Source organism: Bos indicus x Bos taurus, chromosome 1 (genome assembly GCF_003369695.1).
Source record: "Bos indicus x Bos taurus breed Angus x Brahman F1 hybrid chromosome 1, Bos_hybrid_MaternalHap_v2.0, whole genome shotgun sequence".
Classification (NCBI taxonomy): domain Eukaryota; kingdom Metazoa; phylum Chordata; class Mammalia; order Artiodactyla; family Bovidae; genus Bos; species Bos indicus x Bos taurus.
In genome coordinates this window covers 57,377,808-57,404,324 of record NC_040076.1, presented here as the reverse complement: position 1 = coordinate 57,404,324, position 26,517 = coordinate 57,377,808, and the positions used below count along the sequence as shown (strand labels likewise).

The 26,517-nt window shown below is 38.3% G+C and overlaps 1 protein-coding gene and 1 pseudogene across 1 annotated transcript in view; one reads left to right on the top strand and one right to left on the bottom strand.

Annotated features, from left to right (window-relative positions):
- The window catches only part of LOC113878567 (cell surface glycoprotein CD200 receptor 1), a 41,980-nt gene extending 38,832 nt beyond the window's left edge, over nucleotides 1-3,148 (top strand). The window contains exons 6-8 of the mRNA XM_027519821.1: nucleotides 198-303; nucleotides 851-896; nucleotides 2,083-3,148. Of these exons, the coding sequence (XP_027375622.1) occupies nucleotides 198-303; nucleotides 851-896; nucleotides 2,083-2,223 (293 nt within the window). The 3' untranslated portion in view covers nucleotides 2,224-3,148. The remainder of the gene's footprint in view (nucleotides 1-197; nucleotides 304-850; nucleotides 897-2,082) is intronic.
- Nucleotides 3,149-13,122: 9,974 nt separating this feature from the next.
- Nucleotides 13,123-13,709, bottom strand: LOC113897712 (annotated as a pseudogene).
- Between the last annotated feature and the right edge of the window lie 12,808 nt (nucleotides 13,710-26,517).

Below are 26,517 nucleotides of genomic sequence, written 5' to 3'. Positions count from 1 at the left end.
AATATGCTTTTAATAGTCCTACATGATTTCATGGCTTCATAGCTCATTGCTTTTTACTGCTGAATAATGTTAAATTATTTTATTATGCCAGGGAAGCCTAGCATGCTGCTGTCCATGGGGTCACAAAGCCCATACATGGCTGAGTGACTGAACTGAACTGAGTGTTAAATTATATATTCTTGTGTCTATATTTACAGGTGCTGAAATACCAGCACACTTAAAAAATTTATATATCACTGCCCCTATTTTTATTATCTTGATCGTCGTGGGATCCATTTGGCTTTTGAAAATCAGTGGCTGCAGGTACTGACTGATGCCTTCTCTTCTCCAGCTTTATTGGGTTAAAAAGAAGTCAGAAATATGGAATTAACTAGGTAAAATTAAGATTTTAACATCAATTCTCCCATAATCAAGAAGTATACCCTGAAAATAAAATATATGGTCTACTCTGAATGACATGGGGGATTTTTCTAGGTTATTTAGATATGCAAGCATAGTGAATTAGGCTGTCTGGGGCAGGATCTTGGGAAAGACAGTGCCTGCTATTTTGTATTAGGGAAAAGAATTACAATAATTAATTTCATATACCAAAGATGAGGTGTTGCATATATTCCATTACACAAGGTTCTTTGCATAATTTTACTTATCTTTCCAAAATTCAGAATTATCTTATTTGGATGTGTTAACTGCAAGCAGCATTCTTTACTCATATCTGATAGTTCATTTCTGACTTATTATAGTTTCTATCAAAATGAACCATAATTGTCAACAGCATACTCTTTTGTTTTCTCATTTTCAATCTGAATAATCATGGTTTGATATTTATTCTAGCTTATTTTTATTTTTGCAGAAAATGTAAATTGAAAAAAACAGAGCATACTCCAGTTGTTCAGGAGGTAAGATTAAAAAGAATATTTGCAAACTTTTAAGCCATGTAGTCTGAAAATCTAGTCAGTTAGTTCAGTTTAGTCACTCAGTTGTGTCCGACTCTCTGTGACCCCATGAACCGCAGCACGCCAGGCCTCCCTGTCCATCACCAACTCCCAGAGTCCACCCAAACATATGTCCATTGAGTCAGTGATGCCATCCAACCATCTCACCCTCTGTCGTCCCCTTCTCCTCCTGCCCTCCATCTTTCCCAGCATCTAGTCATATAATTTGTAATTTGCATCAATATTAGTATTTTAATTAAAAAGAAAAAAATTCTAATTCTACAATACTGTCAGATGTACTTATTTTGTTAATTATCCACCAAGCACTATTTAAACACACCCCAAATCCATATTTTTAAGAACTGCATCCTACAAAAGACATCATGTTAGCCTCGTTTGGACTGTAATCTTTGGAGAAATTGAGTTAGTATTTCTTCCTCCTTTAAACCATCTCTAATTCTTGATTTCCTTTTTTCAATACCATCATCATTTCTGTCTTACCTAAAGTGAAAATGAAAGTCACTTAGTCGTGTCCCACTCTTTGAGACCCCATGGACTATACAGCCCATGAACTTCTCCAGGCCAGAATACTGGAGTGGGTAGCCTTTCCCTTCTCCAGGGGATCTTTCCAACCCAGGGATCAAACTCAGGTCTCCCTCATTGCAGGCGATTCTTTACCTGCTAAGCCGCAAGGGAGGCCCAAGAATACTAGACTGGGTAGCCTATCCCCTCTTTAGCGGATCTTCCTGACCCAGGAATCGAACCAGGGTCTCCTGCATTGCAGGTGGATTGTTTACCAACTGAGCTATCAGGGAAGCCCTTTTTACCTAAGTTTAATACCTATCCAGCTCTAGAACCTACTATAACAAGTAGTTTATTAAATCTTTGACACTCTCTTCTGAAATACTCCTCACGTCACTTCACTCTTCTACATTCCTACTTTCAGGCAACTGTTATCATCTGACACTGAGACATAAATAATCAAAAATTTTTTGATAGTATATTAGAAAAGTCTTGCTTTTATGTTCATGCAGACTCAGAGACCACTATTGGTAGACACTAAAGTTGTGAGCACTTGTTAGAAAAGCACAGGTCGTTAGGATTTCTGTTGTTTTTTTTTAATTGAATTTAACGTTGGGTTATATCTTAGGATGAAATGGAGCCCTATGCCAGCTACACAGAGAAGAACAATCCACTTTATGATATTACAAACAGGGTGAAGACGTCTCAGGTGTTACAAAGTGAAGTTGATGGTATGAATCTCCATACTATTTATGTTCCTAGAGTGTAGCACCAGGACAAATGAATCAAGATGCAGTTACAGATACTGTTCTTATTTTCTTAGAGTTCTGGAATGAAAAGCCTATTTTGAAACTAGCTTTTCAAAGATTCTTAGAAGACAGAGACATTATAGAGGATTTGCATTTATATCTTTATACAGTTGAACTTTTAGAATTTTAGCTGTTACTGGCTAGTTCTTTAAACTGATATTATTACAAAGAAAGTACACGCTCCTGATAAAATATTAAAATTGTTCAGTACGGTAGATGATGAAAATTGAGTTACCTCAAATAACTTCACAGAAAGAATAATTACGAAAAGTTTTATGTAATATTTGAGGAAATTTCTATGTGCACATGTCATACCTGTAGGTGCATTGTATATGTATACACTTATATGTCCACTTACATATTCATACACGTATATCCTTGTCAAGACAGAAATAGAAACATAGCATAATTTGTTCTGTACTTATAGAAAGTTAATAATATAGTATATCTTAAAGATCTTTTGTATCAACACAAGCAGAGCTACCTCATTCTTCTTAATGGTTACATATAATTCCATTGTATGTAATGGAATTGAATTTAATTAACCCTGTGGTGGACATTTCGATTGTTTTGTTTTGCTATTATAAACAATACTACATAGAATATTTCTTGTGGATTTATCTCTTTGAATGTGTTTGAACATATTTGTAAGATAATTTCCTTGAGTGAAATTGCGAGGTTAAAAGTTTTGAGCATCGTTATTATTGACTGATATGTCAATATTATTGACTGCTATGTCAAATTGTATCAATTTATATTCTCTCCAATCCTGTTTGAAGGTGCCTTTTCTATTATTTCAATATCTGTTAATTGTCAACCTTCTGTTAGCAAATATAGGATTATAATAAGAATTTCACTATTTAATAAAACTGAATTTATATTTTCCTTCCGTGTGTGCATGTGTGCATATGTGTGTGAGAGAGAGAGAGGAAGAACACACATGAGGACATTAGCTTCTTCTGAACTTATTAAATCTCTAGAGCAGTATTGCTATCTAATACCTAATAATGTGATCAATTGGAGAAGTGTGTTTTTATGGTATACATTTTATTGTGATACATTTATCAAATAACAAATGTTGATTGACTATATAATCAGTTAAATATGCATTCTTGAGGACTTGGGATATTTACTAAGTATGATCTTATATGCTAAAGGAATAACCATGGGATGACATGACCCTTTCCTCTATTTTTCTAAGGAATAAAATATTGGGAATATATTAATAATTTTTAATATATGAAAAATATATTTCATTATGAAAAATAAATCTGTTTACTTCATAGCAGGAAAAACGATACTGAAAATTAAATTTTTTCAGTTTTTGAAATTTAATTTTCAGTATCATTTTTCCTGCTATGAAGTAAACAGATTTATTTTTCATAATGAAATATATTTTTCATATATTAAAAATTATTAATATATTCCCAATATTTTATTCCTTAGAAAAATAGAGGAAAAACTGGAAATAGAGCTGCCTTATGACCCAGCAATCCCACTGCTGGGCATACACACTGAGGAAACCAGAATTGAAAGAGACATGTGTACCCCAATGTTCATCGCAGCACTGTTTATAATAGCCAGGACATGGAAGTAACCTAGATGTCCATCAGCAGTTGAATGGATAAGAAAGCTGTGGTACATATACATAATGGAGTATTACTCAGCCATTAAAAAGAATACATTTGAATCAGTTCTAATGAGGTGGATGAAACTGGAGCCTATTATACAGAGTGAAGTAAGCCAGAAAGAAAAACACCAATACAGTATACTAATGCATATATATGGAATTTAGAAAGATGGTAACAATAAACTTGTATATGAGACAGCAAAAGAGACACTGATGTATAGAACAGTCTTTTGGACTCTGTGGGAGAGGGAGAGGATGGGATGATTTGGGAGAATGGCATTGAAACATGTATAATATCATGTGTGAAACAGGTCGCCAGTCCAGGTTCCATGCACGATGCTGGATGCTTGGGGCTGGTGCGCTGGGACGACCCGGGGGTATGGTGTGGGGAGCGGGGGGGAGGAGGGCTCGGGATGGGGAGCACATGTGTGCCTGTGGCAGATTCATTTTGGTGTGTGGCAGAACCAACACAATATTGTAAAGTTAAAAAGAATAAAATAAACATGATTTAGTTAGAAAGCTACTATGTCATGTCATGCCACAAGCATTATTGAACTATGTAAGAAGGTTTTACATATTCATTTTCTCTGCATTATAGTTAAAAATCTATGTGTTTTTTCGTAATCTGAGGAAGTAGCTGGCATAGGGCCTGGACTCAGTAAGAAAGTCATTGGCTTTCTTACTTCTTTTATAGAATTACGAACTTTGCTTAAAACATGACTCTCATACCTTAAAAAAGGTTTGTTTTTTTTTTTTCAAAAAAATTTTTTTTCTGTGGAACCATATTATATAAAACAGAGATAAGTATAAAGCCTTTTAGCCAAAGGAGTAGCCAGAGGTCCTGAACTTGTGACTTCTCAGTTCCTCAACCCTGCAGTGACCCCTGTGGGACCTTCCCCTTCTATGGGACATAGTTTGGAAACTAACAGTTATGTGTTAATCCTTCTCACTAAACACCTGTAGAATAAAAATTTGCTGGTACAGTACCATACCATACTGTCTTGATAACTGTGGCTTTGTAGTAGAGCCTGAAGTCAGGTAGGTTGATTCCTCCAGTTCCATTCTTCTTTCTCAAGATAGCTTTGGCTATTCGAGGTTTTTTGTATTTCCATACAAATTGTGAAATTATTTGTTCTAGCTCTGTGAAGGATACCGTTGGTAGCTTGATAGGGATTGCATTGAATCTATAAATGCCCAGAGATAAATCCACGCACATATGGACACCTTATCTTTGACAAAGGAGGCAAGAATATACAATGGATTAAAGACAATCTCTTTAACAAGTGGTGCTGGGAAATCTGGTCAACCACTTGTAAAAGAATGAAACTAGAACACTTTCTAACACCATACACAAAAATAAACTCAAAATGGATTAAAGATCTCAACGTAAGACCAGAAACTATAAAACTCCTAGAGGAGAACATAGGCAAAACACTCTCTGACATACATCACAGCAGGATCCTCTATGACCCACCTCCCAGAATACTGGAAATAAAAGAAAAAATAAACAAATGGGACCTAATTAACCTTAAAAGCTTCTGCACATCAAAGGAAACTATTAGCAAGGTGAAAAGGCAGCCTTCAGAATGGGAGAAAATAATAGCAAATGAAGCAACTGACAAACAACTAATCTCAAAAATATACAAGCAACTCCTACAGCTCAACTCCAGAAAAATAAATGACCCAATCAAAAAATGGGCCAAAGAACTAAATAGACATTTCTCCAAAGAAGACATACAGATGGCTAACAAACACGTGAAAAGATGCTCAACATCACTCATTATCAGAGAAATGCAAATCAAAACCACTATGAGGTACCATTTCACGCCAGTCAGAATGGCTGCGATCCAAAAGTCTACAAGCAATAAATGCTGGAGAGGGTGTGGAGAAAAGGGAACCCTCTTACACTGTTGGTGGGAATGCAAACTAGTACAGCCACTATGGAGAACAGTGTGGAGATTCCTTAAAAAACTGGAAATAGAACTGCCTTATGATCCAGCAATCCCACTGCTGGGCATACACACTGAGGAAACCAGAATGGAAAGAGACACGTGTACCCCAATGTTCATCGCAGCACTGTTTATAATAGCCAGGACATGGAAGCAACCTAGATGTCCATCAGCAGATGAATGGATAAGAAAGCAGTGGTACATATACACAGTGGAGTATTACTCAGCCATTAAAAAGAATACATTTGAATCAGTTCTAATGAGGTGGATGAAACTGGAGCCTATTATACAGAGTGAAGTAAGCCAGAAAGAAAAACACCAATACAGTATACTAACGCATATATATGGAATTTAGAAAGATGGTAACAATAACCCTGTGTACGAGACAGCAAAAGAGACACTGATGTATAGAACAGTCTTATGGACTCTGTGGGAGAGGGAGAGGGTGGGAAGATTTGGGAGAATGGCATTGAAACATGTATGATACCATGTATGAAATGAGTCGCCAGTCCAGGTTCGATGCACAATACTGGATGCTTGGGGCTGGTGCACTGGGAGGACCCAGAGGGATGGTATGGGGAGGGAGGAGGGAGGAGGATTCAGGATGGGGAACACATGTATACCTGTGGCAGATTCATTTCAATATTTGGCAAAACTAATACCATTTTGTAAAGTTTAAAAATAAAATAAAATAAAATAAATTTGCTGGTACATTGAAAAAAAATTAAATTTTTTAACATGGTAGAAATTAAAACAAAATCCATTCATGCTTTAATTGTGCCATTAGAAACATTTGACAGCTATTTTGTTTTACTAATATGTTTGTCTCCCTGAAGATATTTTGGTTACTCTAAACTTTATCCTTAAAATGATTGTTAATTTATTTTGGATATAAAACTACTATAGTGGCTCTTGACGTGATATTTTAACCAAACCATTTTGATGAGGTCAAGAAAACAGTCCATTAAGTTTCTGCATATAAATATTACCAAGAAGTGTGCACAATAGACATTATAACCTTGTCTTGACATTTTCTTAATTCTTCATCCATCCCTTTATTGGGATGAGGTTCACTCTTAGGTTCAATATCTGTTTAAATATTTTACATTTTAACTTGATAATGTCAAAACAATCATGTCAAATAACATCATAGTGAAGGTGTCAAGATAATTTATAATGTCAAATTACACTTTTTAGGAAATAAATGTATTAAACTCTTCTACTACAGGGGTGTTAAACATAGTTGAAAATCAGAATTATGTGGGGAAATACAAAATAATAAAGATTCCCCAATTCCTCTCTAGATCTGCTGAACCAGAAAATCTAGTGGTTGGACTTAGCGTGTCATGTTTTCCAAGAAGCAGAAGGTAATATGGAGTTCAGTTCAGTCGCTCAGTCGTGTCCGACTCTTTGCGACCCCATGAATTGCAGCACGCCAGGCCTCCCTGTCCATCACCATTTCCCGGAGTTCACTCAAACTCACGTCCATCGAGTCAGTGATGCCATCCAGCCATCTCATCCTCTGTCGTCCCCTTTTCCTCCTGCCCCCAATCCCTCCCAGCATCAGAGTCTTTTCCAATGAATCAACTCTTCGCATGAGGTGGCCAAAGTACTGGAGTTTCAGCTTTAGCATCATTCCTTCCAAAGAACACCCAGAGCTGATCTCCTTTAGAATGGACTGGTTGGATCTCCTTGCAGTCCAAGGGACTCTCAAGAGTCTTCTCCAACACTACAGTTCAAAAGCATCAATCCTTTGGCACTCAGCCTTCTTCACAGTCCAACTCTCACATCCATACATGAATACTGGAAAAACCATAGCCTTGACTAGACGGACATTTGTTGGCAAAGTAATGTCTCTGCTTTTAAGATGCTGTCTAAGTTGGTCATAACTTTTATTCCAACAAGTAAGCATCTTTTAATTTCATGGCTGCAGCCACTATCTGCAGTGATTTTGGGGCCCCTAAAAATAAAGTCTGCCACTGTTTCCACTGTTTCTCCATCTCTTTGCCATGAAGTGATGGGACCAGTCAAGCAGGAGATGGCAAGAGTGAACGTTGACAGTCTAGGATTCAGCAAACTAAAATGGACTGGAATGGGTGAATTTAACTCAGATGACCATATTATCTACTACTATGGGCAAGAATTCATTAGAAGAAATGGAGTAGCCATCATAGTCAAAAAAAGAGTCCAAAATTCTGTACTTGGATGCAATCTCAAAAACGACAGAATGATCTCTGTTCATTTTCAAGGCAAATGATTCAATATCATGGTAATCCAAGTCTATGCCCCGACCAGTAATGCTGAAGAAGCTGAACAGTTCTATGAAGACATACAACACCTTTTAGAACTAACACCCAAAAAAGATGTCCTTTTCATTATACAGGACTGGAATGCAAAGTAGGAAGTCAAGAAACACCTGGAGTAACAGGCAAATTTGGCCTTGGAGTACAGAATGAAGCAGGGCAAAGGCTAATAGAGTTTTGCCAAGAGAAAGCACTGGTCATACCCAACATCCTCTTCCAACATAAGAGAAGACTACACGTGGACATCACCAGATGGCCAACACCTAAATCAGATTGATTATATTCTTTGCAGCCAAAGATGGAGAAGCTCTATACAGTCAGCTAAAACAAGACCGGGATTAACTGTGGCTCAGATCATGAATTCCTTATTGCCAAATTCAGACTTAAGTTGAAGAAAGTGGGGAAAACCAGTAGACCATTCAGGTATGACCTAAATCAAATCCCTTATGATCATACAGTGGAAGTGAGAAATAGATTTAAGGGGCTAGATCTGATAGACAGAGTGCCTGATGAACTATGGACGGAAGTTCGTGACACTGTACAGGAGACAGGGAGCAACAATCCCCAAGAAAAGCAAAAAGCCAAATGGCTGTCTGAGGAAGCCTTACAAATAGCTGTGGAAAAAAAGAGAAGTGAAAAGCAAAGGAGAAAAGGGAAGATATACCCATTTGAATGCAGAGTTCCAAAGAATAGCAAGGAGAGATAAGAAAGCCTTCCTCAACGATCAGTGCAAAGAAATAGAGGAAAACAATAGAATGGGAAAGACTAGAGATCTCTTCAAGGAAATTAGAGATACCAAGGGAACATTTCATGCAAAGAAGGGCTCAATAAAGGACAGAAATGGCATGGACCTAACAGAAGCAGAAGATATTAAGAAGAGGTGGCAAGAATACACAGAAGAACTGTACAAAAAAGATCTTCACGACCCAGATAATCATGATGGGACTGGATGCCATGATCTTCGTTTTCTGAATGTTGAGCTTAGGCCAACTTTTTCACTCTCCTCTTTCACTTTCATCAAGAGGCTCTTTAGTTCTTGTTCACTTTCTGCCATAAATGTGGTGTCATCTGCATATCTGAGGTTATTGATATTTCTCCCTGCAATCTTGATTCCAGCTTGTGCTTTCTCCAGCCCAGGGTTTCTCATGATGTACTCTGCATAGAAGTTAAATAAGCAGGGTGACAATATACAGCTTTGACGTACTCCTTTTCCTATTTGGAACCAGTCTGTTGTTCCATGTGCAGTTCTAACTGTTGCTTCCTGACCTGCATACAGATTTCTCAAGAGGCAGGTTGGGTGGTGTGGTATTCTCATCTCTTTCAGAATTTTCCACAGTTTATTGTGATCCACACAGTCAAAGGCTTTGGCATAGTCAATAAAGCAGAAATAGATGTTTTTCTGGAACTCTTCTTGCTTTTTCGATGATCCAGCAGAAGCTGGAAATTTGATCTCTGGTTCCTCTGCCTTTTTTAAAGCCAGCTTGAACATCTGGAAGTTCACAGTTCACATATTATTGAAGCCTGGCTTGGAGAATTTTGAGCATTACTTTGCTAGCGTGTGAGATGAGTGCAATTGTGTGGTAGTTTGAGCATTCTTTGGCATTGCCTTTCTTTGGGATTGGAATGAAAACTGACCTTTTCCAGTCCTGTGGCCACTGCTGAGTTTTCCAAATTTGCTGGCATATTGAGTGCAGTACTTTCACAGCATCATCTTTCAGGATTTGAAAGAGCTCAACTGGAATTCCATCACCTCCACTAGCTTTGTTCATAGTGATGCTTCCTAAGGCCCACTTGACTTCACATTCCAGGATGTCTGGCTCTAGGTGAGTGATCACACCATCGTGATTGTCTGGGTCATGAAGATCTTTTTTTGTACAGTTCTTCTGTGTATTCTTGCCACCTCTTCTTAATATCTTCTGCTTTTTGTTAGGTCCATGCCATTTCTGTCCTTTATTGAGCCCTTCTTTGCATGAAATGTTCCCTTGGTATCTCTAATTTCCTTGAAGAGATCTCTAGTCTTTCCCATTCTATTGTTTTCCTCTATTTCTTTGCACTGATCGCTGAGGAAGGCTTTCTTATCTCTTCTTGCTATTCTTTGGAACTCTGCATTCAAATGGGTATATCTTTCCTTTTCTCCTTTGCTTTTTACTTCTCCTCTTTTCACAGCTATTTGTAAGGCTTCCTCAGACAGCCATTTGATTTTTGCTTTTCTTTTTCTTGGGGATGGTCTTGCTCCCTGTCTCCTGTACAGTGTCATGAACCTCTATCCATAGTTCATCAGGCACTCTGTCTATCAGATCTAGCCCCTTAAATCTGTTTCTCACTTCCACTGTATGATCATAAGGGATTTGATTTAGGTCATACCTGAATGGTCTAGTGGTTTTCCCCACTTTCTTCAACTTAAGTCTGAATTTGGCAACAAGGAGTTCATAATCTGAGCCACAGTTAACCCCGGTCTTGTTTTAGCTGACTGTATAGAGCTTCTCCATCTTTGGCTGCAAAGAATATAATCAATCTAATTTAGGTGTTGGCCATCTGGTGATGTCCACGTGTAGTCTTCTCTTATGTTGGAAGAGGGTGTTGGTTATCACTCTTGTGTTCTCTTGGCAAAACTCTATTAGCCTTTGCCCTGCTTCATTCAGAAAACTAAGATCATGGCATCCGGTCCCATCACTTCATGGCAAATAGATGGGGAAACGGTGGCTGACTTTATTTTTTTGAGCTCCAAAATCACTGCAGATGGTGATTGCAGCCATGAAATTAAAAGATGCTTACTCCTTGGAAGGAAAGTTATGACCAAGCTCAGTTCAGTTCAGTCGCTCAATCATGTTCAACTCTTTGCAACCCCATGAATCACAGCACGCCAGGCCTGCCTGTCCATCACCATCTCCCGGAGTTCACTCAAACTCACGTCCATCGAGTCGGTGATGCCATCCAGCCATCTCATCCTCTGTCGTCCCCTTCTCCTCCTGCCCCCAATCCCTACCAGCTTCAGAGTCTTTTCCAATGAGTCAATTCTTTGCATGAGGTGGCCAAAGTACTGGAGTTTCAGTGCTAGAATCATTCCTTCCAAAGAACACCCAGAGCTGATCTCCTTTAGAATGGACTGGTTGGATCTCCTTGCAGTCCAAGGGACTTTAGACAGCATATTAAAAATCAGAGACATTACTTTGTCAACAAAGGTCTGTGTAGTCAAGGCTATGGTTTTTCCAGTAGTCATATATGGATGTGAGAGTTGGACTATAAAGAAAGCTGAGTGCCGAAGAATTGATGCTTTGAACTGTGGTTTTGGAGAAGATTCTTGAGAGTCCCTTGGACTGCAAGGAGAGCCAATCAGTCCATCCTAAAGAAGATCAGTCTTGGGTGTTCATTCGAAGGACTGATTATGAAGCTGAAACTCCAGTACTGTGGCCATCTGATGTGAAGAGCTGACTTGTTTGAAAAGACCCTGATGGCTGGGAAAGATTGAGGGCAGGAGGAGAAGGGGATGACAAAGGATGTGATGGCTGGATGGCATCACCAACTCAATGGACATGCATTTGGGTAGACTCCTGCGCTTGGTGATGGACAGGGAGGCCTGGCGTGCTGCATTTCATGTGGTTCAAAGCGTCTGACACGACTGAGTGAATGAACTGAACTGAACTGCTTCATTCTGTACTCCAAGGCCAAATTTGCCTGTTCCTCCAGGTATTTCTTCCTGCTTTTGCATTCTAGTCCACTATACTGAAAAGGATATCTTTTTTGGGTATTAATTCTATAAGGTCTTGTAGGTCTTCCTAGAACCGTTCAACTTCAGTGTCTTCAGCATTACTTGGGGCATAGACTTGGATTACTGTGATATTGAACGGTTTGCCTTGAAAATGAACAGAGATCATTCTGTCATTTTTGAGACTGCACCCAAGTACTACATTTTGGACTCTTGTTGACGATGATGGCTACTCTGTTTCTTCTAAGGGATTCTTGGCCACACTAGTAGATATAATGTTCATCTGAGTTAAATTCACCTATTTCAGTCCATTTTAGTTTGCTCATTCCTAAAATGTTTACGTTCACTCTTGCTATCTCCTGTTTGACCACTTCCGATTTGCCTTGATTCATGGACCTAACATTCCAGGTTCCTATGCAATATTGCTGTTTACAGCATTGGACCTTGCTTCCGTAAAAATGAAAAGGCAACTTATAAAATGGAAGAAAATATTTGCAAACCATATTTATAAGATGTCAATATATGAAATATAAATAAAGAATTCATCCAACCCAACAGCAAAAACAAAGCAAAGCCAACTACTTCAATTTAAAAGTGGACATAGGACTTGAGTAGACATTTTTCCAAAGACATAAAACTGACCAGATAGAATTTTTTTCAAGGAGACTTTATTCTCTACAAATCTTTGAGAGAACAGGTGTTCTTGTCTTATACAGCTTCCTATAGATGATAGAAACTTGCCCTTCAACTTTGCTTTTTGACTTGCTTCTCAGTACCCATCTAATCAACTAAGTAATCCATTTATTTTCTCAACTCTCTCTCATTTGCTCTCCGTTTTCTACCTAGTCTCCCAGGGACACATGTACACTTCTATTACTCCAGCATCCTGTCTCTCACCTCTTAAAACTGCTCCTTCTCTTCTCCTTTGCTCCCATTACAGATTTTCTTTCCTTTCCAAGATATTGCCTTAATTAATTTGTTCAACTCTATTCACTGCTTTATACTCAGTTTCACACTGGGAGTAACCCTTAATAATCTGAAGATAGAATTCAATTGTTTAAAGGAAACTCTTTATAAACCCTTGCTAGAAATACATGTATCAGAAACACAGAAGTTCGGCATAATATATGGCTTACTTTTTTAAAGTAGTTTTCTGGAGAGGGCAGGGCAGAGGAAAGTAGCTGGTACTTTAAGGAAATGTTAGAGACCATAGGGAAATGTATTCACTCTTTCAAGACAACTAACGAATGAATCATTGTCTCTCAGTTGGGTCATTGGAGGGACAGCCTCTTCAGGTCATGAAATTTGCATGACAAATGTTGATTGCAAATGTGGGTTAATAACTGTATAGCAAGGAAGATTCCAGGTAGCAGAAAAGCACATGCAGACAATGTTAATTCTGGAGTTCCAGCAGTGATGAGGTGTTCATCACAGCTGGGTAGGAATCACTGAGGAATGCAGCGAAACTGGCCATGCCAGCATTTACACATGGAACACTTCATGGCAACCAGGTGTCATGGGGCATAGACCCACACACTTCCCTTAGTGCATGTCAAGCTCACAGTTCTCTCCACAGAGGGAGGATAGGTACAAAAGGACCCCAGAATGCAGGTTCCCCCATTCAGGCAGCAGGTTCTGTTTAGCCCCTTACTGTTCTGGATTCCCATGGATGATATAAACTGGGAAGGCCAATGATGAACCATTATCTCTGAAGGGCTGGTCTCCCTGTACTGGATGGGTAAGTTTACAGTGGCTCAATCCAGCAACTAATCCCAGTTCAAATGCTTTGGAAAAGGCCACGATCAAAATCACACTGGAAGAGATGTGCTCCATCTTCCTTTGGTCCATGGCCCACAGATCAGTGCTAATAAATGTTTTGACTATAATCTTCAGGGAGATTCTCCTTCCTCAGCCATACTTGACTTTCAATTTTTTTTAATTGAAACTTTTAGTGAGATAATTATAGATTCACATCCAGGTGAAAGAAATAACACAGAGATCTCGTGCACCATTCCCGGTTTGCCCTAATGATAACATTATGCTAAATAATAGTATAATATCACAACCAGAGGACTTCCCAGGTGGCGCAGTGGTAAAGCATCCATCTGCCAATGCAGGAGACATGAGAGACGCAGATTTGAGCCCTGGGTCTGGAAGATCCCTTGGAGTAGGAAATGGCGACCCACTCCAGTATTCTTGCCTGGAAAATTCCAAAGATAGAGAAGCCTGGTGGACTGTAGTCCATGAAGTTGCGAAGAATTGGACATGACTGAGCACACACTCACAACCAGAATAGTGACAGTAATAAATTTAATTCACCAATTAAAAAATCCAAACTTTTATCTTTAGATGTATTGAGGAATGATCTATCTGGTGACAAGAATCTGAACCCAATGCTTTTTTTCTACAAGAAATTTTCATTAATTGTTTCTTTGGATAATCAAACAAACCCAAAGGAAAGAATTACTGTCTGTTTAAGTAGATGTAAGGACAATTTATCAGAGAAGGCAATGGCACCCACTCCAGTACTCTTGCCTGGAGAATCCCAGGGACGGGGGAGCCTGGTGAGCTGCCGTCTATGGGGTCGCATAGAGTCGGACATTACTGAAGTGACTTAGCAGCAGCAGAAGTAGCAAGGAGAATTTATAAGCAGAAACTCATGCCCCTCAGTCTTCACTGACCCCTTTCACATAGAAAACCCATGTTAACACTGCAGTGAATCTGTAGATTGCTTCTCCCACCCCACCACCCTCTATTTTGTGGCAGAAGGCACCGTATTCTAAAATGTTTTAACCAGAAACAAACAGAATAAAGAAGGAAAAAGAAATAAAGCAGAAATTATGAAGGAGAAGAGGGTAACATCATCTGCAGGGTGTGAACGTGCGAGGGTGAGTGTGCAGGCAGGTCGGGCAGAGGCAATGAGGACCTGGCCTGGCTACAAAATATCTGAGCTTGTGGAGTGGGCAGAGGTGTCCCTGTCAGGGATGGCACAGCACTAAGGCCATGTTCAGAAAAGAGCAGTGGGGCAGCTGTGGCTGGAGCCAGGTTGGAAGTGCCTGAGAAACGTCAGGTGCAGCATCATCATGGCACCTGGTCCCCTCCCTATCTGTGGAAGTGCGGGGCTTGTGCATAAGATTTGCTGGATGGATCAGAGTAAAATTGCACCAGCTGGGCTTTAATTCTGGATTGCAGACTGGTCCCTAACCCCAGCCCAAGTTTGGCAGGGGGTCATATGAGTGGAGAATTATTAGTATTATGGTCTTTATGAGCGTTTTAAATACTCTGTGTTTTTTGTATTAAAGTGTATACTTCTAGAATGAGAGATCATGTTTGGCTTCTGTCACAAACCACGCAACAAATTACCAAACACACACACACACACACACACACGACACAATGCAAGGGAAGGAAAACTATCCATGAAAAGATCATCGTGTCTATCCTGGTTGTACAGCTCTGTCATTGATCAAATTAGGATAAGTTACTTCTCTACTTCCCCATTTATAAAAATGAATATACTGATGCATGTTTCATAAGAATCATTTAAACATTATCTGGGATATAACTCAATTGATTACAATTAGATCTGAATAGTGGGTCAAATGCATATGTTTCTCTGGAGAGAAATAAATGTATATAAGCACAAATCAGGAAGTTCAGTCATTATCACCTAACTCACCAAAGAGGAAATGCTTCCTCTTAAGTTTCTCGTGAGCTGCAAACACAGTGGAGTTAAGAGAGCAGGGGATTTCTCATTAGTGCTTATGTGGGAGATCAGGAGAAGAAAAAGACTACAGCTAGGTATATGGAAGGAAAAGAGAGAGGTAAGGATAGGAAGAAGAAGAAGGGAACTCCCTTCAGAAAATGTCTTCAGCTTTTGGGATACTTTTCACAATTTTTCTCCCTTTCACAGCTGGTGAGTCTGTTGGGAGTGGTGGTGGGGAAGGGCGAAAGGTACTGGAGTGAAGTAGAGGAAACCATGTTGAGAAAGATACTTTAGATTGTTTTCCACCAAAATTTTTATGTCTTTTAAAACTCTCAATTTCATTCTTCTCTTTCTAGTTTCCTTGGGTAACAATTTTAGAACAGTCCTTGCATGGGGATCTAACGCTCTGCATTTCTAATGAGCTACCAAGTGATGTTGATATTGCTGGTATGTAGATCAACACTGAGTAGCAAGGTTTTAAAGAAGTCTTGTTTTTCGAAAAAAGACACGTGATAATTCTAAGACTGCATCTTTATGCCATTTGCAACAAACAAACAAACAAACCAAAAAACCAACCCTAAAATAAAGCAAAAACCAAAAAGGAGTCTAAGAAAGAACTCACACATAAATGTTAAATTCCTTATAAGTGGGTACAAGCTATTTAAGCCACGTTAGGGGATCTTTTTAAGAACTCCAGACGCCGTGTGATGTAGAAAAGGTATGCTTGCTCCCTGTACTTCCCCTTCCTGACTGTGGAAGCTTTGAGTTTGAGTCTCTGCTCTGCCCTTTAGAGGTAGATTTCTCATCTCTACACAAGGAGTAGCCATTTCTCTCTGTAGAGAGTTCGTGAGTATATTAGTGCCTCTCACATAGTATAGAAGTGGCTCTCAAGCAGAGGATGCTCAGTTAAGATTAGGTTTCTTGTCTCTTTCCTATTTTATCTTCTGAAGAATCTATTTATAAATAACTACCAGTTTTGCACTCAAGATAATTTTAATTTCTTATCTTTTTATTCATTCTTAGTGTATTATGACAATGCATTTTAATCATTAGGCTGTGTTACTGTACATAATTAAAGTTAATAACACTTCTCTTATTTTAAAAAGTGTTTTACAAGTGTTTTTGAACTAACCTAGAGTGATCTTCTTTCTAGGTATTTTGGATTATTAGGGAAGTTTTGACATAAGAATACTGGGCTTCAGGTCAAAATATCTGAATTTGAGATGTAAACGTGGTCACTTACCAAGACTACCAAGATGCTTGAAATTGTGTTTTGTCTTTTATCTGTCTCTGCATAATTCATGGTACCTATCACAATACTTCAAATATACTAATGATATTTATTGAGCACTTATTACATGCAAGATGCTTTTCTAAGTACTCTACATGTATTAGTTCTTTTAATCATAATAATCCTAAAAGGAATATTACTTCTATTTAAGGGAAATTAAATTGAGACACAGAGGAGCTAAGTGATATATTTCACTATATCTAAGCTGCAATATTTTTTCACATTTTAGCATCTCCACAATGGGATGTGTATCAGTCAGAGTCCCAGCAGTAAATAACCAGCACACTTTGAGTAACTTAGGGAGAGTTTTACAAAAGCATGCATACTTTAAAAAGATGTGGTTTTCATAACCGGTAAGAGATAAGGAAGGACCTGGTGTCTTGCAACTGCTGGAAGGCATTACACTCCTTGACCTGAAGTTACAAGATGAAGGAATCTGAAGAAAGCAGTGTTTTTGAGAGCTGCCTATAGGACGATGGCTATGGGAGTGGTATATATGCAAACTCTAACACCCCCACAGGAAAAATGTAGTACTCCGACCTCACTCTCCTTCCACCTCTGATCTACATTTGCTGTCAATGCCTCCAAGAAGTCGGCCTCTTAGGACCTAGAGAATGGCAGAAAACATTGGAGAATTGATCTGGAGGGGCAAATGGAGCATATTCCAGCACAAGATGCATCCTACAATAGAAATCATGTCATGAGTAATTGGCAGAGCATTTTGTCTCCTACTGTTGCATAATCAATATGTTATAAATTAGTATCATTCTTTTATTTGATAAAGCACAGAAACTTGTTCAGTGTTACACATTAGAAGGCAGTTGTGGCAGAATTTGCACCCAGATAATCTAACTCAAGAGCCCATGGCCTTAACCAGCATGCACTATAAGTAGATCCTTATTAAACAGTCACAGATAAAACTGTATTGATTTTTTGATTTTTTTTTTTCTGTTCTGATTTACAGCATCTCCAGAAGTAACACTACTTTAGAGGAAGAATAAAACTTCAGTGTGCAAAGGTTGCAGGGAAGCCAGCTTGCACAGATTTTCTAAGCCCCAGAAGATTGCATCACTGAGCATGAATCTAAGATTAACAGGGCAGTGACTGTCCAGAACACATGCCACTGGGCAGGCAACATTGTATATTATGTGACCTGCTTTATTTTACATTTGAACAGGAGCAAGAGTCTAACCATAGGTGAGCAGGCTTGCAGTAACTGATCTAATTATCTTAACTTCTTCCCAAACAAGTGTCATCACCTATTGACATACTTGGTTATCACCTCAGGAAATTCTAATTGACTTACATTGAATTTTTTCATTCTGTCTTATTTCCTCTTTCAAGTTTTCCTTTGCCTTCTGTCTTATTATTGGCCTGAGGTAGATTTTCTCAGATAAAATTCACTCTATTTTTTTTAATCTCTTTATTGGTTCGTAGTCCATTCTGACAGTGCATTTTAAGTATTAGGTTGTTGTGTCACCACTTAATTTTCTTTTTGATTATGTCTAATCAGGTTTTTAACCTACCCACTGAGATATGATTCCAATAATTGTATTTTTCTTTTTAAAAAGTTTAGTTCTTTCATTTTATTTCCTTTTTCCTCTTTTCTTTTTTAACCATGTTAATCACATGTTATTTTCCATAGTGGAAAACCATAGTGGTTTTCACACTGTCTCATTATTTCTAGTTATCGTGTTGCCAATTCTGGTGGTTGCTGTAATAGAAAAACAGAATTATAGAAGAGGTAGTGACCATTAAATGGTAAATGGGAGTGAGAAGGATTTAGAGAGTACTTTGTACAGGGGATAAAATTTGAATGAGGTCTGAAGGATAGACTGAACTTTAAAAAGTTAATTAGGCTGACAAAGTAAAAGAGGGCATTTTATTTTATTTATCAATAACAGCAATAGTTGATTTACAGTGTGCTAGTTAGTATCTGCTGCTCATCAAAGTGATCCAGTTATATATACACATATATCCACTTTTTTATAGATTTTGTTACCATAAAGGCTATTATAGAGTACTGAATAGAGTTCCCTGTGCTATACAGTAGGTTCTTATTAGTTATCTATTTTATATATCGTAGTCCGTATATGTCAATTCCAATCTCCCAATTTATCCCTCCACTTGCCCTTCCCCCCTTGCATTCAGTCGCTCACTCATGTCTGACTCTTTGTGATCCTATGGATTGTAGCCTGCTAGGCCCCTCTGTTCGTGGGATTTCCCAGGCAAGAATACTGGAGTGGGTTGCCACTTCTTATTCTAGGGATCTTCCCAACCCAGGGATCGAACCTGTGTCTCTTGTGTCTCCTGCATTGGCAGGAGGATTCTTTACCACTGAGCCACCAGGGAAGCCCCATCCCTTCACCCACGGTAACTGTAAGTTTGTTTTCTATATATGTTACTGTATTTCTGTCTTGTAAATAGGTTCATTTGTACCGTTTTTTAGATTCCACATATAAGTGAGATCATATGATATTTGTCTTTCTCTATCTGACTACTCAGTATGACAATCTCTGGGTCCATTCATGGCACTGCATATGACATTATTTTTATCTTTTTTTATGGCTCAGTGATTGGACTGCAAGGAGATCCAACCAGTCCATTCGAAAGGAGATCAGTCCTGGGTGTTCTTTGGAAGGACTGATGCTGAAGCTCCAATATCTTGGCCACCTCATGCCAAGAGTTGACTCATTGGAAAAGACTCTGATGCTGGGAGGGATTGCGGGCAGAAGAAAAAGGGGACAACAGAGGATGAGATGGCTGGATGGCATCACTGACTCCATGGGCGTGAGTCTGAGTGAACTCCGGGAGTTGGTGATGGACAGGGAGGCCTGGCGTGCTGCAATTCCTGGGGTCGCAAAGAGTCGGACATGATTGAGCGACAACTGAACTGAACTTATATTCCATTGTATATATGTACCACATCTTTATCCATTCCTCTATTTATGGGCTTCAATGTCCTGGCTATGGTAAGTAGTCCTGCAATGAACATTTTTGAACTTTGGTTTTCTCTGAATATATGCCCAGGAATGGAACTGCAGGATCATATCATAGCTTTATTTTTACTTTTTAAAAGAACCTCCATACTCTTCTCCATAGTGGCTGTGCCAATTTACATTCTCACCAACAGTGTAGGAGAGTTCCCTTTTCTCCACATCCTCTCCAGCATTTACTGTTGGTAGATTTTGGTGATGGCCATTCTGACTGGTGTGAGGTGCTACCTCATTATAGTTTTGACTTACTTTTCTCTGATAACTAGTGATGCTGTGCATCTTTTCATATGTCTCTTGGCCATCTGTCTTCTTTGGAGAAATGTCTATTTAGATCTTCTGCCCACTTTTTAATTGGACTGTTTGGGTGTTTTGATATTGAGCTGCATGAGCTGTTTGTATATTTTGGATATTAATCCCTTGTCAGTCACTTCATTTGCAAATATTTTCTCCCACTCTGAGGGTTGTCTTTTCATTCTGTTCATGGTTTCCTTTGTTGTGCAGAAGCTTTTAAACTTAATTAGGTCCCACTTGTTTATTTTTGTTATTCTAGGAGGTGGATCAAAAGAGATATTGCTTGTGATTTATGTCACAGAGTGTTTTGCTTTTGCAAAGACTGTTTTGCCTATGCAAAGAAAGAAGTGGAGATGATTTGTTTGGAATTAATATGTTTTACAGATGAGTTGGAAACACAGATTCAAAGGAAATTAGAATGGGATTCAGATTTTGAAGTCTTCTTCTTATAAGCAATGAATCAAATTTTTCTAGACAAAGATGTTGAGTTGGATAGAGAAGCAACCACAAGATAGAATCTGGGAAACACCACATTTTCAGGAATGGTCCAAAGAACAGAATCTAATAAAAGATGCAGAGTGGAGTCCATGGGGAAGGAAAATCAGTGGAAACCAATGAAAGAGTTTGAGGGAGGAAGGGGCAAAAATGTCAAATTCCTTCAAGATGTCAGGTAGAATAAAAATTTTAAATGTGCTTTGAATTAATCACTGGATCATTGATGACTGTCATAAAAGTAATGGGGAAGGCTATAAAAAGTGCTCTCCGGGCAGTTTTTGATTATATATATATATTTTAAAAAAACCTTATTGTGAATCATATCAGGAAATATCCCCAAATATCTTACTGAGGCTCTTTTTCTATAATATCATAATATTAAGTAGCACATTGGTCAAGGAGTTTTTTTTTTATCAGAATGCTGACATTTGATGTCTTATTTGCAGAACCCTTTCCAAAGAACTCTCATGGAACATTCGGGTAAAATTTCACTAGAAAATTCTTATATTTCTTAGAGAAAAGCAAAATACCTGATTTTTTCCAGATTCCTTTGCTACTTTGAGCAAAAAAGAATTATTAACATCAATAATACACTATAGATTAACCTGACTTGTCAATAAGGAATGTACTTTAAAGATATTACTTGTAATTAAAGTTCTTGAGCCTCCAGCTTACTCCACCCCTTGGACTCAGCCTTAGGGTTCTCTTTCCTTCTGGGCATTCTGACTATTGTGGGATCCATTGCTTTCTGGAAGTTTACTGGATGCAACTTATCTGTTAGTTAATCAAAATGGACTTTACATTCAAAGTTTATTTATTCAAATAGGAAATTCATAGGCAGCAAAATTTATGGTCCTTCTATGCTACCTCGGTAGTCCTTGTATTCAATACTAATGGCACTGGTAAAAACAACTACTAAAACAAACTAGTAGCAACAGCAGCAACCAACAACAAACAGCAATAATTGTCACTATTTGAATGTTTACTACTCCGCCAGGCACTGTACCATATGCCGCACATATCACTTAAACTATTACTTTCTTATTAACAAGGACAGAAATATATATTGGAAGCAACTGATCATTTATGTGAAAAGCTTTTATGTCTTTTATGCATGCATTTTTGGATATGTCAAGGTATAGCAGTGAATTAACACATAAAAAAAAGGAATATATTTTATTCCTTTTAATAAAAAATATAACACAACACATAATAAAAAAAAAAGGTTTTTCTTTAAAAGTGTAAATAGCTTTTTATCACAATTGCTTTGCCAACTAGAATTGGTAAAAGAGGAACAACAAGTACTAAATCAAATTACAAGGACTTCCCTGGTGGTCCAGGAGTTAAGAATCCACCTGCCAAGGGATGGCACATGAGTTTGATCCCTGGTCTGGGAAGATTCAACATGCTGCAGGGCATGTTGCAACATGCAACACAGCTACTGAGCCCCAGCTCTAGAACTTGGCAGCTGCAGCTACTGAAGCTCGAGCACCCTAGAGCTCATGCTCCACGATAAGCAAAGCCACCACAGTGTGAAGCCCGAGCACCACAGCTGGCATACCCACCACTTGCTGCAACTAGAAAAAGCCCACGTGCGCAGCAGTGAAGACCCAGAGCAGCCAAAAAATACAAATAAACAAATCAGATTATTTTTTTCTTTTTCCTACATTTCCTGACTCCCTAATGTTTTTGACACACACATAGATAAAAGAACGTTTTGATATTTGGCAAAACTAATACAATTATGTAAAGTTTAAAAATAAAATAAAAATTTTTAAAAAAATGTAAAAAAAAAAGGAAAAAGAAAAAAAAAGAAGAACAGTCTTTGAGCTTTCAAGCTTGTTTTAGCTTAGCTCTAATTGAAATGTGGTCCTAGGAGCCCTTGCAGGAGGTCCTCAAGGTAGGTTCTATTTTCATAATAATACTAATATGTTTGCTTTTTGCACTTACATTCTCTTGCATTCATTTTCGAGATGCTACATGGCATATGTTGATATTGTTGCCTTGATGGCTTATGGAGTAAGTACTTATGTATTATTAGTGTGTGTGTTTCTAAATTTTCCTATGGCAAATTCTTTGGGATCCTCAACAATTTTTAAGGGTAGAAAGACACATTGAAACTAAAAAGCCTAAGAATTACTGTTTTAGATGAAAGAAAATATGAATTAGGACCACTTATTATTGAATTAGTCTTAATTTGGGGGAATAAAACTTTAGAAAATTATATAAAATTATAAGATATTATCAAATGTGAAAAAGTAATGAAAATTCGTGAGCTGTATCATTTGGCTTACCTAAATTGACTATAAATTACTGAATTAACTATAAATTCCTAGCTGCGGGTCTCTTTCATTTTCTAGAGTTATAACAAGGTTCTGGTGGTTAAGACTCAGACTCTTAAGCTGCAGAGCTTCCTCTCTTTCTTTGTTTTTGTCTTGTTTTGTCAATAAATATATATATTTTGCCCATCTTCTTTAAAATTAACACAAGCCTAACTTTGGTTTTTGTTGACTACTAACAAACACACCCTCTAGCCTTGATAACCAACCTTTTGGACAAGCACCATGTGGTTAGCCCAAACAGTCAGTCTGTGGTATTTTGTTACTGATGCCATAGCAGACTAGTACTCTATGGGACTTGGTCTAAAATGCCTTAAATATGAGTTATTTTTGATGTAAATGCTTTCAATTATTAGCCTAAATAAATATTTGTTGAAGTATTCTACTTATCCCACTTATTATTCTTACCTTCCCAAATCAAATTGTTTACTATATCTTTTTCTCTTTCAAGTATCCTGTTTTTCAAGATACCTTTCTAAGTCAATTCTGCCAAATATGGTATAAGTCAGCATTAACATATACTGTGGAAATATTTATCAGAGGTTCCTAGGACATACAATTTTCTCTTTAGTTATTTTAAAAATAATATATTTTATTTTATTTTGGTGAAATGTCCTTCTTATAGGACATTCAGGCAATACAGAAAATGTAACTGCTTCAAATTCCACCACTCAAAACAACCACTCTTAACATTAGCTGAACAGTTTTCTATGAATATGTGTAAAAAGAAGGAAAGACAAATTATTGTATGAAAATTATTTCATATGAGCATGTTACCTTAAATAAAAATTATTACATTTATTGTTACTTTATTTTAAGCTGGCAAAAGGGGCAGATGTAATTACTGAATGTGAGATAGAAATGTCCCTACCATATACAAATGTGAATGTGAACTATGATATTTGAGTGATAATGCTGCATCATTGTTTGTTCATCAATCACAACAAATGTACCACTCTGGTAGGGATGATGAGGGCGGCTACATACACGTGGAAGTAGGGGACAAACAGAAACCGTTTGAGCTGTAAAGTCGCTTTCAGTCGTGTCCGACTCTGTGCGACCCCATAGACAGCAGCCCACCAGGCTCCTCTGTCCCTGGGATTCTCCAGGCAAGAACACTGGAGTGGGTTGCCATTTCCTTCTCCAATGCATGAAAGTGAAAAGTGAAAGTGAAGGCGCTCAGTCGTGTCCAACTCTTCGTGACCCCATGGACTGCAGCCCACCAGGCTCCTCTGTCCATGAGATTTTCCCAGGCAAGGATACTGGATTGGGTTGCCATTTCCTTCTTCAATATATATTTTTACATGTTGAAGATTAAAACACTTGTGTTCTTTATAAATAATTCTCTCATGTTTAAACTATATATTTAAATGGATTTATTGTTCATCACAAATCATGATTTAAAATTTTTATTTATTTATTTATTTTTGTTATTGGGATATATATGGCAGAAAGAGAAGAACTAAAGAGCCTCTTGATAAAAGTGAAAGAGGAGAGTGAAAAAGTTGGCTTAAAGCTCAACATTCAGAAAATTAAGATAGTGGCATCCGATCCCATCACTTCATGGCAAATAGATGGGGAAACAATAGAAACAGTGAGAGACTTTATTTTCTTGGGCTCCAAAATCACTGCAGATGGTGACTGCAGCCATGAAATTAAAAGATGGCTGCTCCTTGGAAGAAAAATTATGACCAACCTAGACAGCATATTAAAAAGCAGAGACATTACTTTGCCAACAAGGGTTTGTCTAATCAAAGCTATGTTTTTTCCAGTGGTCATGTACAGATGTGAGAGTTCAACTATAAAGAAAACTGAGTGCTGAAGAATTTTTAACTGTGGTGTTGGATAAGACTCTTGAGAGTCCCTTGGATTGCAAGGAGATCCAATCAGTCAATCCTAAAGGAAATCAGTTCTGAATATTCATTGGAAAGACTGATGCTGAGGCTGAAACTCCAATACTTTGGCCACCTGATGCAAAGAATGGACTCATTTGAAAGACCCTGATGCTGGGAAAGATTGAAGGCAGGAGAAGGGGATGACAGAGGATGAGATGGTTGGATGGCATCACCAATTCGATGGACATGAGTTTAAGTAAGCACTGGGAGTTGGTGATGGACAGGGAAACCTGGCGTGCTGCAGTCCATGGGGTTGCAAAGAGTTGGACCCAACTGAAAGACTGAACTGAACTGAACTATCTAGTGCTTTTGTTGTATGTTTTACAACTGAAGAAGTATGAGAGGAAAGATTAAAAAAATGAGTGCTTGTATCTGTTTTTAAATTCTCTCCTGTCCTCTTTGGTTTTGATCTACAGGTAAGATGAGATAAAACCTATTGTAACTCATTCTAATCCAGAGTGTGTCTGTCTCTCTGTTATGCCACTCATTGAATGTGTAGTTGGATCTATTATCTTACAGTGTAACCATGGAGTTATTAGCACCACTAGTTTTCATTCCAAGAAAAAAAAAGATGAAAAAAAACCCTCCCAGAAGCAAAATAAAATAAGACAGAGTAATAAAGTCTTACTCATAGTCATAACCACTTAGAGACTTCTGATAAAGTAAAATATTGCTAAAATGTTAGAACAGATACAGAAACTGTAGCATTTTCAACATAATCAACCACATTGCCTGTGGTTCAGATGTGAAATAAGCAAAAAACAGTTTCTTCTGAGCCCTGATATTTATGACAGCCACAATTGACCACACCATGAAAACCTAATGCTTGGTTTGTGTGTATATGGTATATTTGCATTCACGTTTAATACTATTGACACAATGTTTGTATCAGTGGTGGAAATGTTTGTGATAAGAATCAACCTGAACAGGAAATTCATGTGAGTAACTATTTCAGTGCTAAATAGGCACTTTAGAAAGACAGTGGAGAAGGCAATGGCACCCCACTCCAGTACTCTTGCCTGGAAAATCCCATGGGCGGAGGAGCCTGGTAGGCTGCAGTCCATGGGGTTGCTAAGAGTTGGACATGGCTGAATGACTTCACTTTCACTTTTCATTTTCATGCATTGGAGAAGGAAATGGCAACCCCCTCCAGTGTTCTTGCCTGGAGAATCCCATGGACGGGGGAGCCTGGTGGGCTGCCGTCTATGGGGTTGCACAGAGTCGGACACGACGGAAGCGACTTAGCAGCAGCAGCAGCAGCAGAAAGGCAGTAGAAGAGAAAGATGAGAAAGACTGCCCAGAGAATTGGGGGGAGAAGTGCAATGAGGTAAGCTGGCTATGGAGGGTGATGGAAAAACTGGAGCCCAAGGTATGTCCAAGCAGAAGCAGCTTAAGCCATGCTGATGAAAGGCTGTAAGGTCTCCACAAGTGACCTTGAAAGTGAACAGATTTTTGCACATAGCTTACCACCAATGTAAACAAAAAGGTCTGACTTCTGAGAATAAAGTCAGTATGTGGGATATAACATATTTAGTTGCTAAATCATGTCCAACTCTTTTGTGACCTCATGGACAATAGCCCGCCAAGCTCCTCTGTCCATGGATTTCCCAGGCAAGAACACTGGAGTGGGTTGCCATTTTCTTCCCCAAAGGA